Source organism: Nesoenas mayeri (assembly GCF_963082525.1).
Source record: "Nesoenas mayeri genome assembly, chromosome: 24".
Lineage (NCBI taxonomy): Eukaryota > Metazoa > Chordata > Aves > Columbiformes > Columbidae > Nesoenas > Nesoenas mayeri.
Window position 1 is genome coordinate 779,672 of NC_137546.1, and position 17,064 is coordinate 796,735.

Here is a 17,064-nt window from a genome sequence, read left to right on the forward strand (position 1 = left end):
CTTCACAGCTGGGGAGTCTGGCAGAGGATAAATCACTCTGGGGACAAAGAGAAACAGCCAGGTCAGCGCTGCTGCAGAGATGCAGATGCAGAGATGCAGAGCATCTCACCTGGAGGCACCTTCCCTGCAGAGCAGGACTGCAGGTAACACAAGCCCACCCGGCTTTCCCGGGGGCTGCTGCTGGGGGTGGCGTTGCAGCTCTTACAAATACATGTTCCTGTATTCCCGCAGCCAGCGACCACTTAAACAGCCGCAGGAGAATTCTGCCTATTTTGGTGTAGCCCTTCAGCCTTCATCCTGTTTCTTTTTTAGGCATGAGGCTGCTTTTATCCCAAGAACATCATTTACCAACAGGCTACGACATCTTTCTTGGGAAGCTCTAGTTGGAAATGCACACAAATCCGTAAAGACATGAAGAGAGCTCAGACACCCGGATGCGCAGCGCACGTTTACAGCGACGCCATGATGGAGACATCCTAAATCTGACCTGTTCAGACATTAAAATGACCTTCCCACTTCTAAGCAGCTTGCAAACGTTACTGAATGGAATATTATGCCCCCCAAATAACGCAAAGCAGGAATGTTGCCTCTGCTCTGAGACGAAGAGCTGTTACCGGGAGGAATTTCCCCCAGGATGGCGCACGAGGGGTCTGTGGCAAAGCCCGCTCTCCAGCCAAAGCCTTCAGCACAGGCATGACCAGAGTCATCCTCACTCCATGTGCCCCTCCGGCGCCTGGACAAGGCTCCCTGCCCTCTCGGAGCCGGAAGGCAGTGGGCAGCACAGCGCGGCTCTCCCTTCGTGCCCGGCAGCTGGAGCGACATATTTTGCGGAGCCATCTTGAGCCCTGTGCTGCGTTCCTCCTCCGCAGCCTCGCCATGGGCTCATCCTGCTCGCCCAGCCGCTCCCGGGGGCAGCGGGACCCCGTCCCTGCGCTGCCAGACACGGGTGCTGCCCAGGCACCCCCAGCCGCTCCTTTCCTACACCGCTGTTTGTAGCATCTCGTTTCAACTCGGTACCGACATCTCATAGTGAAAGCCTGAGAACTTCCTGCTTTGAGGGCTGGAGCCGCTGAGCAGGAGGGCAGCTGAGCCATCACCACTTTCTAACTGAGCGATGGCGGGGTCGCCCGGGCCCCTCTGAGTCAGCTGGGGTGGCCGCAGGGGCCGGGAGCTAAAACGAAAGCAGGGCGGTGTCCCCATCCACCGCGTTCTGCTGCATCCGCGAGAACCGGCATCCGCGGATGCGCTGCCAGGAGCCTTTGCCAGGGTGGAGGAAGTTCCTCCCCCGCGGGTCTCATCACAAAACAGCTCGTGGTGAGAATCTGGTGTCCTCCCGTCCCTTCTTGTCCCACGTGTGACACACAGAAAGGACCTACGGGGTAGCTTTGAGAAAAGGAAAAGCCTGGAGCCGAGGCAGGCGAGGGCTGGTGGCCTTACCCTGCGTCCATGCGGCTTTCCCAGGCGCGGGGCAGCGGCGGGTTCCGGAGGGAGCTGGGCCTTTCCCTTTGGCAGAGCGAGCACCTCCGCACCGCCCCGGCTCTGTGGTCATGCTGGGTGACACCAGCTCGAACCACGTGGCTGCACTCGTTTTCAAAAGAAAAAAAATCTGAATATTTTAAGGGCGTTTCGGAAGTTCGCTTTCTCTTTCAAAGCACAATCAGTGCGTGCAGAGCCAGGCCAAGTATCTTCTCACATTTGAGCTCTAAAGTCCATGGCACAAAGAGAAGGTCGGGCTGTTGGTGTTAATGTGCATCCCTGCTGCAGCAATCATTGCACACCCCGGGAAAGCATCTCTGAAGCAAGAATGACAGCCGGGCATCTACGGTGATAAAGAATCACAACAGACTTTGCAAAAGGTGAACTAGGAAGAGCCCTAGAGACTAATTCTGCATTGCTAGAGATGCATTACTAGATGGCTGGGATGCAACTACCTTCCCTATAGACTCTGGGAGGCGACTAAGCTGGGACTAACCACAGCAGCAGCAGCAGAGCTCGAGATCAGCCCCAGCCCATGTTCAGCTTCTCTGTCACTTCCAGCTCCCCGGGTCCATTTTGGGGCTATTTCACCTCTGCCATGAGTATGTCAGCTCCCTGATGTCACTCGCTTCCCAGCACCAAAGGAAAGACCCGAGGCACCACGCTGACCCCCGCCAGCAGGAGTTCTCCAGCCAAATCCACACACCAGATTTATCACAGGCTTCTGGAGGCGGAAAGACAGACACCTGCAGCGCAGGGCTCAGTGCTGGGCACCACGGCTGCGGCAGGATTTGCCCGTTTTCCCTCCCGAGAGCTGCTCTCCCCGTGCTTCCCCAGCTCGCCGATCGCTGGATTGCTGCTTCCCTCTGTTGCTGGTCAGGGCATTGCAGGGAAACTGCACACGGGAAAAAAAGCCAGAAGTAGAGACGGAGCCTGTGAAGGGTCCAGCAGCTCATTAACAATTTTCTTTCCAAGGAGCAGGCAGGTTAGACAGAAATCCTCTCCGACAGACAGAATCGTTGATGGGCAGCTGGTGATGGGGCAGGAGGCTAAAGCAGCCGCCTCCTCCCTCAGCCTCAGCATCCCGCGGTACCCAGCCCCACCTCGGCTTCTCCCATTCAAAGTTTGGCTGTTCTGTCCTCCACGAGCGCTTTAGCTCCAGATCTAAGGCACTTTGGAGAAAACTTTCCAAGATGCTTTAAAATGGTGTAACCAGCCTACAAAGCAAAGCGGCTGCAAATCATCTTCCAGCTGCATTATCGAGCCCTCAAGAGAGGGTCTGGCTGAGTAACTCACGCACACAAATAGCAAGGGGTTTCCTTTTGTAGTTTTTTTTCCTCCTACCTGCTGTGGCTCCCCAAGCGTTCCGAGTTCCCCCGAGGTCTCCCGCGGGCAGGAGCGGCCTGGGATTGAGGATCTATGTTATTTACTGCCCTACAATCAAGTAGCGTCCTGGTCGCCTAGGCAATGACATTGGAGCTGTTGAAAGCTATGTGGAAAGTGAGGCAAAGGCTTGTGCGCTCCTTCCTGGAGTAGGAGGCAGTTGCAAGGGGGTGGAGAATGCTCAGCCAAGCGTGCCGGGGAATTAAGCCGATCGCCAGTGCCAAAGTAACTCGGGGGCACGCTGGCTCTTGGGGCTCCGGCAGCGGCAGCACCCAGCAGTGCTGTGCTGGCCTTTAATCGTGATGGAGAGGGAAGGAGACAGCGTGGACCTCCGCTCTGAAGGAGGCTCTTCCCCTGGCCAGTCTGATGGCTGAGTTGTTTTTGTGCTTGTGTTGGTCAAAATAAGCAGCGCATCCTTCTCGGGGTGTCAGAGGACCAGCACAGCGCAGGCTGGGAGAACAGCTTGCCAAGGCTCGTGTGGAGGGGCAGGGGCTGAAGGCAGAACAGTTCTGATTAAAAACCATCAGCCATGAGACTCTAACGCACCTTGTGGGCTCACTGATGTACCTTCCCACTGACACGTGGTTTCAGAAGCTGTCGTTTCACTGTCACTTGCCCTTTCACCTGCTTTCGGTGGCTCGGGGTGTTTGTTACTGTTCAATCATCGTCACCGTCTCCATTCAGCGGGACAGGCAGCACAGGCCCCCGCCCTTCGCTTCCCGGGGCAGGCGGCGACCGTGCGCAGCCGCCACCCCACGTCCTGTCCCCCCGCTGCGGGCAGGAGCAGAACGCGGACGCGTGTCCCAGCCCCAGAACACGTCGGGGTGGCTGCAACCAGTTTTAGGGGCTGGAACCAGGTCTGGGAGCCTAAACGCCCGATCTGTAATCAAAACAAGACTCAAACGTTTGCTGCGATCAGCAGGGAGGGGACACAGACCCGCCCCCCCCAGCCTTTGTGCTCGTTGCCCGAGGGCTCAGACCATCTTTAGGACACAGATGCCACCGTCATTGTCCTCGGTCCCCGCAGCAGCTGCCCTGGGGCTGTTTCCCGCGGGAATGTGTGCCCTGGGTGGGGCTCCCCAGGGCTCCCCCTGAGCCGGCGATCCTCCCCCCTCGGCTCTTCCACCCCAAAACTTTGTTTATTTATTTATTCAGCCTAATCCAATCAGCACCCTGTTTACTGGCTTATTTCTATTGCAACTCGCAGTCCCTGTGTCCTGGCTGGGGAACCTCCCGGGTCATCCCGCCTGTTCTCCCGTTGCTGTCAGTAATTAACCAGAAGTAATTAGCCGGAGCGCCCGCGCGCGGGATGCTGCCCGCGGAAACGCGCCGCGCCAGGGGCAGCGCCGCGGCCACCTCGGCCGAGCGCGGCTGCCGGGTCACGGCGTCGCGTTAACCGGCTCATTTGCACCACAATGACAATGACAATGACAATGACCCTGCCCGGCAGGTTCCCGCCGCTTCCCGCCGCCGCACGGCCCCGCCCACGACTACAGCTCCCGGCGTGCCGCGGGGCGGCGCCCGCCCGCTCCGATTGGCTACTGCGCCAGCGAGGCCCCGCCCTTTCCGCCCGCTTCCGGCGCGGGGCGAGGCCGGGGCGGCGGCGGGGCGGGCGGGTTTGAATCGCGGAGCGGCCGCCGCCCCGCTCGCTCCGCCATGGACTTCTCGGAGCTGTTCAAGCTCTCCGGCCTGCTCGGCAGGTTCTCCCCCGATGGCAAGTGCCTGGTGAGTGGAGACCGCCGCCCGCGGGGGGTGCCGGAGGGAAGCGGGGCCGCTCCCGCCCGCCGCGGCCTGAGGGGACCGCTGGGCCCCGGGCGAGCGCCCGGCAACAGCCGCTCCCGCCGCGGGGACGGTGGGGCCGGCCCGGTGCGTGTGTGCAGCGCCGGGAGCCTCTAAGCAGCGCCCCGGACAGGGCCCCCCGGACCGGGCAGGGCCCCCCCGAACCGGGCAGCCCCTGGGCCCGCCGCGCTCCGGAGCGGGAGGCCAAGGGAGCCGCGGTAGCCCTGTGGTTCCTGCAAACACTTAGCGGGGTGTACCGGACGACCTGCTTGCTAAAAGGCTCGTAGTCAGCAACGTAGTGGAGACCTGACTAAGGTTAATTACATAAAATAATAGTTACAAGGCAAAGAATAATTTTTAAAAGCAGAGTTAGTTAAACCAGCAGTGGTTAGTTAAGCCCTCCTGGTTTAACTGTTTGTACTGTAGAGCAGAGTGCACGTTAATCCTTTCTGAAATTAAAGCCGCTGATTGTGGCTGAGGTGACGGGACAGCGGTTGGTCGTGGCGCAGCTGCAGCCCTAGGCTGAGCTCAGTGTCGGTGCCCGCTCAGCTTTCGTAGAATCACAGAACATCTTGAGCTGGGAGGGACCCACAGGGATCATCAAGTCCAACTCCTGCCCAGGACAAGCCCAGAATTCACAGAGGGCTTTGGTTCTGCTCCTGCTCAGGCTTCGTGCGTGCAGTTCCGTCTGGTGGTGCGGGACGCCAGCACCCTCCAGGTGCTCCACCTGTACACCTGCTTGGACCAGATCCAGTACATCGAGTGGTCCTCGGACTCCCTCTTCATTTTGTGTGCCATGTACAAGCGCGGGATTGTCCAGGTGAGGACAAAAGCAGGGCAGAGAATAACTTCCTACTGGGGGTTCATGTGTGGCATGAGCTGCTTAACAGCAAGCACCAGTTCAGTGCTTTTGCTAACATAGCTGCTGATGTTGATATTTTTAAAACAATGACAAACATCTTACTTGGGAAAAACAAACAAACAAAACCCAAAAAACACAAACAAGCAAAACCCCAAACAAATTTAGAATAATATCACAAAACAATCAAAACTGGAGTTTATCTTACCAGTTTCCTAGTTCAGTAGGAAATAAATACATGCAAACTTGTTAAATGAACTAAACTTTTTTTTTTATCAAGTGTTGGATGTTCACAATATTTGCACAGAAAAAACCCCCCTTACTTTACAATTTGTATTAGCACACAGGTGTGGGGCTTACTTCTGCAGCGGGAGCCAGCGCCAGTCCTTCATGGCCAGGGGCTTGCGGAGCTTCCTGAGCCCTCTGGGCTGCGGTGCCGGAGCTGGGGGGTGTTGTCGCCAGCAGAGGTTTTGCTGAGCCGCCTGTTCGGTTTCCTCCCTGCCCCAGGTCTGGTCGCTGGAGCAGCCGGACTGGCACTGCAAGATAGACGAGGGCTCGGCGGGGTTGGTGGCTTCATGCTGGAGTCCGGATGGTCGTCACATTCTCAATACAACCGAGTTCCATGTAAGTGTGAAGTCACGGTTACTCTCGACCGTATCAGATGTTACTGTCTGCCCTTTGCCTCTTAAAATAACCTACAGCTCTTAAAGCTGTAGTGGTGGTAAAGAACGCTGGTATAGGTCTCCTATATTCATATCTAGGTTAATTCCAGTTCAGATGTTAGTTGTTCTCTTAACTTTTTATCCTCTTGCTTCTCATCATAAGGTAGAAAATGGACACTTAGCTTTGAAGGTAAAATTCTGTGTTTGAGAAAAGCGTAGGGATAACTGGCATTCATTGAAGCAATTTTAGAAATTGAATGTACTCTTTGTAGCTCGGGGTAGACTCAGGATTTCTAGCTAAAAAAAACCCCAAGCCATAAACATTTAGAGTGGCTATGGAATTATAAAGTATGGTCTCAGGTGAGATGAGATTTAGATCCAGATCCTGGAAATACTTTCATAATTGTTTGATGTTACACATGGTACCCAGGCTGCTGTTGATAGAACAACTTGCAAACTTAAAACTAAAACACCTGTAAGTGCTTATTGATTAAAAAACATTTTCTGGAATCCACACTAAAGCAGAATCCAAATCGGTTTGTGGCTGCTGGACACTGGACTTGTTGGAAGGGACATGGAAGACTCTCCACCTTCATTGGAGCTGACAACTCATGTTATTCAGTACAATGATGAACAGTCAGAAATAGCCAACTACATGCAAGACATTTTTCTCTTTGCCGTGTTTCCTCTTCTCAAAACTAGGTGGATTTTAGATGACAGGTTATTGTATCATCACCCTGGCTAGCACTGAATTCAGATCTCACGCTGCAAAATTTTTCCCTTTTTTGTGCAAATTCCAGTGTCAATGGAATACAGACTGGGGGCTTTACCAGCCATGTGTGCAGACTGGGTTGGTGCAAATGCTGCTGCTCTCAAGGGAACCTGGGGAGAAACTTGCACACACTACGGTGCAGTTCCTGATGCACACGTGGTGGAATTCTCTGGCAACAACGTTTAGTGCTGGCAAGGATTTCAGTGCTGACTAGGGTAGAGATTTTCTGGCTATAAAGCAATCTTTTACCATTCCCCTACCCCTTTAGATAGTGGGTCACGAGGAGTAATGAGTTTAGGCCTTAGTTTTCCCAGGAATGAATCAGCCCAGTGGTGGTGAAAATTTTCAGAAAGTCCAGGATTTCAGGCTGAAGTCAGAAAAGCCGCGCGTGCTGGTCAGGCAGAGCGCGGTGACCCAGCCCCAAGGGGAGCCTGCTGCACGTGCTGCCACTGAGTGTCTCATGGCACGTGCGTGTGGGGGTGGACGAGCAAGTATTTATTGCCTCTCAACAGAACTCGGTTTGACCTTAGAGGATTTCATTAAGCCTTTGCCAAGTTGGCATCTGTGTTGGGATAAGTTTTCTTTCCAGCTGTAAACAGGTTGCTAAATTAGCTTTTGTCAGACAGCTGCCCGGTTGTGCCGGTGTCTGAGTTGTGTTTGTGCTCTCTGCTAAATCCACAGTCTGGGGGGACAGACGCGAGTAGTGCTCGAGACAGAAACTGCCAGGATACTTAATATTGCTGTGCTATGCACGTTATCAAATTCAGCGATTGCTTGGAGGGCTTAGGGGTTCCCTGTCAACCAGTGCAGCTCGGTTTGGTAGCCTGACGCTTTCAAATAGCGCCAGCTAATTACTCATACTTGTAATTCTTCAGGTCAACATGTGGGCTCCATGCTAAGCTCACAAATGACTTTCTTATTCCTAGATTTTTTTCTTAAAGGATATGGTTGTGCTAATTTATTTGTAGCAATCCATACTTACCAGTGCCTCAGAAAAATTATCAATCAGCGAACTTGCAGTCTAACTGGCAGATGCAGAGGAATTTACCGTGCTTAGTTACAGAAGTGTGCATAGTACCCTGTTACTTGCTCCAGAATTCCAAAAGCATCTTTGTGCTGCATGTTAGCTGAAGTGTTAGCACGCAGGGGTCACGCTGTCTGCAGAGCATGCAAGTCCTGCTGAGATGCAGAAAAGACCGGGCCTGTTTGTAAACTCTCGCAGTGCTGGACTGGAGAATTTCTGTGTGTCGGGGACTGTCGGTGCTGCTCTCCAGGCTGGCAAACTGCAAAGTGAGACTGGTTTTACTGGGCAGCTGGATGTGTTCAAAGGTACTTCCAAACTCAGAAGGCTTATTTTTCTTTAGATGTCTGCTTATGCCTTACAGCTCAACGTGAGAAGTGGTCAGAATAGCTGCAACTTGATTTTTCATCACCTCGTTCATATCAAGCTAGAGTACAGTTCTGTTAGGAAAAGCAGGTTCTTTGGAGGGAAAAGACAGAGGTACTGTTTTCCTCATTTAACTAATTAAGAGCAAATCTAAATTGGTTGGAAAAACACTTTCTGAAAGCCTGCTACGCAAAGTCTGTCTGGATCTGAAAAAGCTGAAACTCCATGTAAATCATATTGGTTCATGCAGCGCACTGGAAAGCAGCTGCTTGTCCTGTAGCTTTCGCTTGTCACTTATTTTGTAGCTGGTGCTTCGTGTCCCGCTGGCAGCCCCTCCGAGGCAGGTCTGCATGCCCACGCGCTGGGGCACAGCGACGTTCCACATGGTCCGTCTGTCCCCGGAAGGTGGTGCAGCAGGTACCGCCCCTCTTACAGTGCCCTCATGCCAGCCAAATTCACCTGCAGCTTCAACAAGAGCTGCACATAGAAGACATGCAGAAAGCAGAGGGATCGTCTGCTTCCTCAGGACTCAGGTTTTGTGATAATTTGAAGATCAGCAGAAATGTTCTTGGGTGTTTCTTTTAAGAGCCACAGGTGCTGTACGTCTCTAGTTCCACGTTAGGTTCTGCAGCATTATGGAGCTTCCTTCAGGCTACAGCAGCGGGGAAAAGTGTATGTGTTTCTGTGTATGTTGGAGCTAATCCTTGGTAACTGTAAATGGCTCCGTTGGTTGAAAAATGCTTTCTGTCGAGGAATGTGCTCCGAATAATCTGCTGAAATCCGGTGCTGACAGACACTGCTATGTAAGGGGCCTTGTGACCCAGTCAAGTCTGGGACAAAAGTTGACGGTCATTTGAGATGCCAAGTTGTTTAAAAGTGTGTTTTTATCTATTGAAAATCACCAGTCTTACACCTGCCTGTAGCCGTCAACATCGGGACGTAGTCCTGAACCCAGCACTGGAGACTGTTTATCACGTTACCATCTAAATACTTTTTATTTCTCAGCTGTTTTTAGGCTATTTTAAAAATGCTTCTGCTTTTGGTTTGGTTTTCCACTGCAAAACAACAGCTGAAAACTTCTCAGACACCATTATCATTAGGATTTTATTTTGACAACTCTGCTTAATCGAGTCGTTTACGCTAAAGAGAAAGTACCAGAATGACCGGTGAAGTACTCGCTGCAGGCTTAACGAACCACAATCTATTCCCTGCTGTAAAATTAATTGTCTCTTCCCCACGACATCTCTGAGAAAAGCAAAGAAGGGCAATGCAATTTGTTGTAATTTTTGAAGTATTTGGCTTTCTTTTTAAACCCTCTGAGCTTTATTACAATTTATGCCGTACCTGCTGGCAGTGGCGTGTTGGGGACACGTATACAGGCTCTACTCCAACAATACCAGTGTTTAATGTTACTGAAACTTCTGGTGTCAGCTCAGCAGCGAAGCGCAGGATGACGAGAATGAGCAAGGAAACCATGATTAGGGGCGTCTTTGGGGAGGTACAGAACTCGACACGGCTGTGTGTGCCCAGCAGAGGGCTGTCCCAAGGAGGAGGCAGCGAGGGGTGCAGAGGGCTGTTCGGGTGTCCTTGCGGCAGTGTCGGGCAGGGCTGGCGGCCGGAGCTGCGCGCCATGTGCTGTTTCTCACCTCGCAGGTTTTCCTCTTGTGACGGAGCCAAGCTGGGTGTGGGCAGCGCGGTTCTGCCTTGCGCTGGGAGCTGGGGACACAGCAGGCCGCGGGACTGATTGTGGGGCCGAGCGGCAGCACAAACCTCAGCTTGGATGCCTCTGTCAGGAAAAGCCATGATCCAGAGCTCAGCATTCGAAGCTTGCAGCTGCTAAGCTTGTATTAAGTGGCTGGAGAATGCGCGTGGTGTGTGCTGCGTGGTTTGGTCCAGGCAGGGCCAGCAGCCAGTGCATTTAACGCTGCAATTAATAGGAGCAAGAAACATATCACTGTTGCAGTTGCTATAGAAGAATGCGAGTAGGCATTGTGTCGGTATTTTTAAAGTAAATCTTGCATGAAGAGCAGTCTAACTATGCTGTATTTCTGTATGTCCGGAAGTGAGCAGTTGCTGTGATAAAACATGATTAATGTTCCTCTAGTGGATTCCTCTGGGACCTACTAAACATAAATATGGTACTATAGATGTCTAGTTGTAATTGCACACCTGTGCAATTAGGAGGATGCTGAGAGGGTAGACAGTGCTCAAGTTCTACTTATACGATAAATGAGGAGTAATTTTGTTGTTCAGTACTTGTGGGAAGAGCAGCTCTATGACCATGGTGCTTTATTGCAAAAAGAGTTTTACCTGCGTCTCTTCCAGAATCTCTTACCTTGGTGCAATAAAATGTAGGAAAACACAAGAAAAATATGACACTGGAAACGTTCCTCGCTCCAGCTATAAATGCAAAGGTTCACATGACATACTGGTTAATGCACATATGTCTGGTGTGGCTGCTGTTGCTAAGGGAGAGTAAGTATTTGTTTTTAATTGAATAATGTGCAGATGGCAACGCGGAGCTCCCAGGATGCCGGCGTGACCGTGGGGGGCTGTGCAGAGCTGCCTGGCAGCTGCGGCCCCCTCTGCGCTCCCGGGGCTTTGTGGGTGCACCAGCCTCCAGAAATACCCCGAACGGGACGTTCCATGCCTTGCTTTGTTACCGTATTTTGGTGCTTTTCTTATTCTTTCAGTAATTACTTAGTGTCGCATTCTCGTGTGGGGCTGAGGAGGGAAGAGCATAGTGCAAATAAGCTGTCTAAGCTGATTGTGTCTAAAAGTTGAAAATACAGCTACATTTTCAGACTTAGTAGCCCTGTCCCAGGAAATACAAGGTCTTTAAGCTGCTGTAACTTCTCATTTCTCATCCAGATTCTGTGATGAAACGGTGTTTTTCCAGCTGACAAATGTCTGTGTATGGTACATTGCCAGCCATGTAGCTGGGTTCCTGCTCATGTCAGTAACTTGGATTTAATGGAGAGCTTTTGTCCTCGTTGTTGTTCTGCGTGTCTGGAGTACCCGGTGTGCCTGTAATGCTGGTTTGGAATCGGTAGCCTTGCTAACTGAAAGGAGTGGGAGACAATTCCTCGCAGTTACTTCTTAGGGCTTCTTGATTGAGCTACGCAGAATGACTGCAGAGTTTAGTTAAGCACAGAAGGTATATTGAGCTGGTTTATGTTGCTGAATTAGGTTTATGGTTTTCTATTTACTTATTACTTTTTTTACATGCAAAACTAAACAAATTCTTCCTTGTCTCTTTGTGACAGCTGCGGATAACTGTGTGGTCCTTGTGTACAAAATCTGTGTCTTACATCAAGTATCCCAAAGCCTGTCAGCAGGGTAAGTGTCACAAATCTAATGGGAATAATGGTTTTTCCTATGGCAGGAAGCATGCTGAAGTTCTGCGGTAGCTGGGAAGCCGCATCCTTCGAAATGGTGCATTCCAAGTTTACGAACTGCCAACACAAGCAAATTAGGAACGCTCTGCATTGCCTTGGTTAACGTGATCTTCCGTGAAGATATTTTTCCTTCTCTTTTTACTTCTCCAAATCGGGAGTAGCTGCTTGTCACTGAAGAATTGTCACCTATCCTGTGCCGTTTTCTCTCGTTTGATGACCGTTGTCTCGTCGGCAGGGATCGCTTTCACCAAGGACGGCCGCTATATGGCAGTAGCAGAAAGACGTGACTGCAAGGACTTCATCAGCATCTTTGTGTGCAGTGACTGGCAGCTCCTGAGGGTAAGACACGTCCTTACCTTCCCTGCTTGCTTTGCTAATCTGCCTTTAGGCTTGCCAGCACGTTTTCCGTTCATCACCTGGCTCCTTCCTTGGCTGCAGCTGCGCTTGTGTAGCAGTAGTTTGTTAGTACAATATTTCAAACAGGTTTGTTTTTTCTCTTTCGGGTGCAGCATTTTGACACTGAAACGCAAGATCTGTTTGGGATCGAATGGGCTCCCAACGGCTGCGTTCTGGCGGCGTGGGATACGTGTCTGGAGGTATGAGGACAAGGCAGATTATTTTCCTGGAGAGTTCAAGCTGGTTTGTAGCCACCATGTATAAAGCAGTGACTAAAATAACTAGTGTTAGCCACTGTTGAAATAATGAAAGCCTGTACTTACGTTTCAGTATAAAATATTGCTGTACTCCCTTGACGGCAGACTGCTGGCCACCTATCGGGCGTATGAGTGGTCGCTAGGCATCAAGTCCATCGCCTGGAGTCCCAGCAGTCAGTTCTTGGCAATTGGCAGCTATGATGAAAAGGTAAGAAAGAGGTTTATTTTCTGTCTTTTATCTAAACCACTTGTAGAGCTTTGTCATAACAGTTTTGTCTTGCAATGCTTTCTTGAATCAGGTGCGTATCTTGAACCATGTGACTTGGAAGAAGATCACAGAGTTTGAGCATCCAGCAACCATTGCGAACACCAGAACTGTAAGTATGGATCCAAAATAGTGCTTTGCTGCTATTTGTACCTGAAAGATGCCAGTAATTCCATTGTGTTCTGGAGACCTTACTTTTCTTCCTCATAATGTGTGAAAAGGGCTTGGGAAATGCCATGAAAATTTGGAGATGGAAGAAAAATAGAGAAATCTTTTCAAGTTTGATGGAATACGCATGTATGATCCTCTCAGCTTTAGCTCTGACAGGTCTCAGATGACTTCCATCATATGCCAGTGTGTTTTTGCTGTAGGTGATGATGGCACTCCAGATTTGGGTATGCAGCTGATGGCAAACTGGGGAACATAACAGGGGAGATTTGTCTCAGCTTTACACAATTCATGATTTTAAACAGCGTTGGAGCTGGATTGTGATCAGATTTACATCTTGTATGTATAAGCCCATCCAGCTCACCTAACGAGCGTTTCCTGTAAACATCTGCCATCATTTAGTTTGATTCAGGGTAGCTGGCAGCAGGCAGAGAGCTGTAGCTCTTGTTCCAAAAGTCACAAGCTGTTCTCATCTGCCAGGATAAAAAGAACACGCAGCGTAGCGGTGCTGCCTGCACAGGGCTGCTGTCGGGACAGACTGTGTCACTGACTTTGAAACTGGGTCCCTCTTTTTGAAACACCCTGTACACTTGAGAACGCGTTGGTGGGATGTGGATGGTTTGGTAATAGCCCATGTTCAAATTCTCCCTCTGTAGAGCTCACTTGGTTCTTTGCAGATTGTGTATAAAGAAGTGGAGAAATCCCCATCTGTTGAAACAGAGAGACTTTCCTTCCCTCCAACACGAGCGCTGGCTAGTTCTCTCTTCAGCACACAAAGTAAATGTAAGCCAAAGTTTACTCAAACCAGACACTTGAGTTTGCCATGTCAAATGTTAGTGCAAAACTTGATCTTTTCTTTTAAGTAGTTTAATCTCAGACTTGCCTGGATTTCCAGCCTTTCCCTTCTTAGAGAAGGGCAGGAATAGTAAGCTGTTTATACAAAGATGAAGTATCTTAAAACAACTGAAGTTTTTGATTGCAACCTCTTAAAGAAGAGTAAAATATGGTCATATCACTTCAGAGATGAGGGGGGCTTAACAGTTGGAGTTTAAATATTTTGCTTAGTGAAGTACTTTTATTTCATGTTCCAGATGACATTTCCCAGGTGCCAGTCTCTTTACAGTATATCAAACCAGTTGCCGACAGGGCAAATCCCAAAATGGGAGTTGGGATGTTGGCATTCAGTCCAGATAACTGTTTCCTGGCAACCAAAAACGGTGAGTTCGTCCTGGGCTGTGATAGAGGGCAAACCTGTTCATTGTGTGCCGTGTTTTCAGAACAGAAACATGGACAATAACTGATCGGTTATTTAGCACTATGGGAAGACTCGTGGCCCCATTTGAAATCAGCTCTTTGTAATGCAAACATGGCGCTACAGGGGGAGCTCAGCCCATGTCTTCTGATGTACGTGAAGTATTGTGAGCTGCCAAAACTGCTTATTGGTGCATTTCCTCAGTCTTGGCTCTGTATTTAATGAAAATAGTATGCTTTTCTGTATGTCTTCACATGCATGTGAGCTCACATGTTATCCCCCTCCTCTTTTTCTGACAGATAACATTCCTAACGCTGTCTGGATCTGGGACATTCAGAAGCTGAAGCTGTTTGTGGTTTTAGAGCAGCTGTGCGCCGTCCAGTCCTTCCAGTGGGACCCGCGGCAGCCGCGACTCGCCGTGTGCACAGGGAACAGCAAAGTGTACCTGTGGTCCCCGGCGGGCTGCGTGGCCGTGCAGGTTCCCTTGGAAGGTAAGACACAAAACACACCTGAGCCACTCTTAGGTCAGCCCACGTGATGAGAGATTTGATGGTTGGCAGTAAATGAAGGAAGGCCGTTAGCTAGATCACATCGATGCCTTTCTGCGCATTGAACAGAAAGGAAATCGCAGAGATTTGACTTTTTCCATTGCGCATGAGCGGCAGCATCATTGTGGTGTGCAGCTCTGCACCACTGAACAATCTTGTGACATCTGTCTGCTTTTAAAATGAGTCTACAAAATCTCCGCTGGTCTCTGGAGTACAACAGAGCTGCAGGTTTGGGCAGAGTCAGTAGCGCAGCTCATCTGCACGGCTGTAGGGGACAGGCTCCGCTGCAGCAGCAACAGAATCGGCCGCCCTGCTGAGGCTGCCAGGGTGGGGAGGGCATTTGTTGCGATGTGTGTGACTTAGTCCAGCTCCCTTTCCACAGCGAGAGCCCAGACCAACCGCTGCTCGCTGACAAACTGCTCTGTGTCTGCAGGCGACTTCCAGATCGTGTCCCTCTCCTGGCACTCGAGTGGAGACTCCATGGCGCTTCTGGGCAAGGACAACTTCTGCATGTGCTACTTAGAAAGAGAAGAGGTAAAATAACAACCCCAGGTTTGAGGAAGAGTGAGAAAAGGGCTCAGACCCTGTTGCCCAATCTGAAGTTTTTATATTTATAAGTTATTTATTTGCCAGAGCTCACCCAAACTCCAGTGTGTGAAGTACTGTGATTGCATTTGAATGACACGATGTAGCAGTTAAAGCGTAGAGAATGAAGTCTGGATTTCAGGAAAACTTCTGTATTGATGTAGTTGAACATTCTCCTGCACTTTGTCAACTATGAAACCTTATTTTCTAAAATTGTAGCCGTGTGTATATAATGTATAGCTATTATTTAAATTTTATAATTTCCAATAAATATTTTGATAGTTACAAACTTGGTATGACCCTAACTATAAACGCGCACATCTCCGCTCTAAAGGCTGTTTCTGTATGATCAGGGACGTGATCATGTAGCTGTTTATCCCAGCACAAGGACCCAGTTATCTGCACACAGTTGTCTTGTAAGACAACTGATTTTTCTGGTGTATTAGAATTAAATATTGTAGCAGAGGTAGATACATCAGTAAGACACTTTCTAGCAAATCAATTACTGTTAAAGCAAAACAAGTTCTTTGTTCAGAAAGCAAATCATGTCATCTGTAATAGTAATTTTGCTTTGCCAGACTAAGATGTTACCAGGTGACGGTAACTGTGCCTGGTCTACCATACATTTATTACACTGAATCTTTACAAGAAGGATCGTAAGGGATACTTTAGAGTGATATATTACAGGCAGCTGAGACGGGAGCTTCGTGCCCATCGGGAGGGGGTGGTTTGGCAGGAAAGAGCAGTCGGCTGTCGCTCCCTTCTCTGCTACCTGAGCAGCCACCGCTGGAGTCAGGGAAGGGAGCCCTGTGGTTAGGAATCATTGCATGTTTTTCTTTTGCTACTGAATTTCACAGCCTCTGTCTCCATAAAATAAAGAACAAAGACCCGTTTGAGTTGAAATTTAACTTTACTGCAAGATTAACAAAAAGATGTTTTAGGAACGCATTAAGGACATGCAACTTGTTGCATTCCAGCGTGGCTTCAGCTTTATGTAAGTTCCATAAGCACAGATGGACTTTCAGTTCAGAAGAACACCAGCGCAGCACAGCAGCTATTCGGCATTGCGTCTGTGCAGACAAACGCTCTAAGACGGCACGGACAGAAGGTCGGACACAATGACAAAGCTTGTTAGAGTAACCTCATCAGCACTGTCAGTTGTCTCTCTTTGCTGCTTCTGAATTTCATGACAGGACTTCAGTGCAAGAAGGGATAAATCAGGATTGTACAGCGTTTAAAGCTTTACCTGGTGCCATTAAAGTCCTGCAGTGCTGTCCCAAACTAGAGTAGATTTAAGAAAAATGGCGAAGAATAAAAATCTAATCAAAATAGAAATCCTTTTCAGTTTTATAAATAATAGCTTTGAAGGCAAATGTTTGTCAGGACTTTGGCACTATTCTCTCAAAAGAATCTTCATTCTATGGCTGCAGCAAGAAAACGTATGTAAGAAACTAGGAAGTTAGTTCTTAGAGGGAGGTATTTCACAAAAAGCTGATAAATGCATATTCAGCCATATAGTTGAGCTCACAAAGCGTTAGTAACAGCATAACAGCGCGGCGTGTCTGCCGCTGTTTTGCTAAAGAATGACTGACACAGCTTCCAGAATTCATAACAGGCATTAATGAGAATGCTAAGATTACACTAATTGTGAACACTAACACCTCTTTAATCAATACGGATCAGTCCCAAGCACACTATGCGATTTGACACCAGCGGTTAATACGGCACGGACGCCCCGCTGCATCACGGATACCTGTGCGGCGTGTTTGTAGCAGATACCAATCGCACTTAATTAACGGGGAAGAACATGGAGTTAGAAATGGCAAACAGCGCTGCTCACTAGCCCTGTTAAGAACTGTAAATGAGATACAAGTTAC

The 17,064-nt window shown here is 49.7% G+C and overlaps 1 protein-coding gene across 1 annotated transcript; it reads left to right on the forward strand.

Annotated features, from left to right (window-relative positions):
- The first annotated feature begins 4,456 nt into the window (after nt 1–4,456).
- WRAP73 (WD repeat containing, antisense to TP73) lies at nt 4,457–15,351 on the forward strand. Its single transcript, XM_080358902.1, has 12 exons — nt 4,457–4,584; nt 5,306–5,458; nt 6,005–6,121; nt 11,585–11,657; nt 11,952–12,055; nt 12,226–12,312; nt 12,443–12,577; nt 12,669–12,746; nt 13,480–13,585; nt 13,894–14,019; nt 14,354–14,545; nt 15,036–15,351. Exons 1-12 carry the CDS (start codon nt 4,516–4,518, stop codon nt 15,143–15,145), a joined length of 1,350 nt encoding a protein of 449 aa, XP_080215028.1. The 5' UTR covers nt 4,457–4,515; the 3' UTR covers nt 15,146–15,351.
- The last annotated feature ends 1,713 nt before the right edge of the window (nt 15,352–17,064 follow it).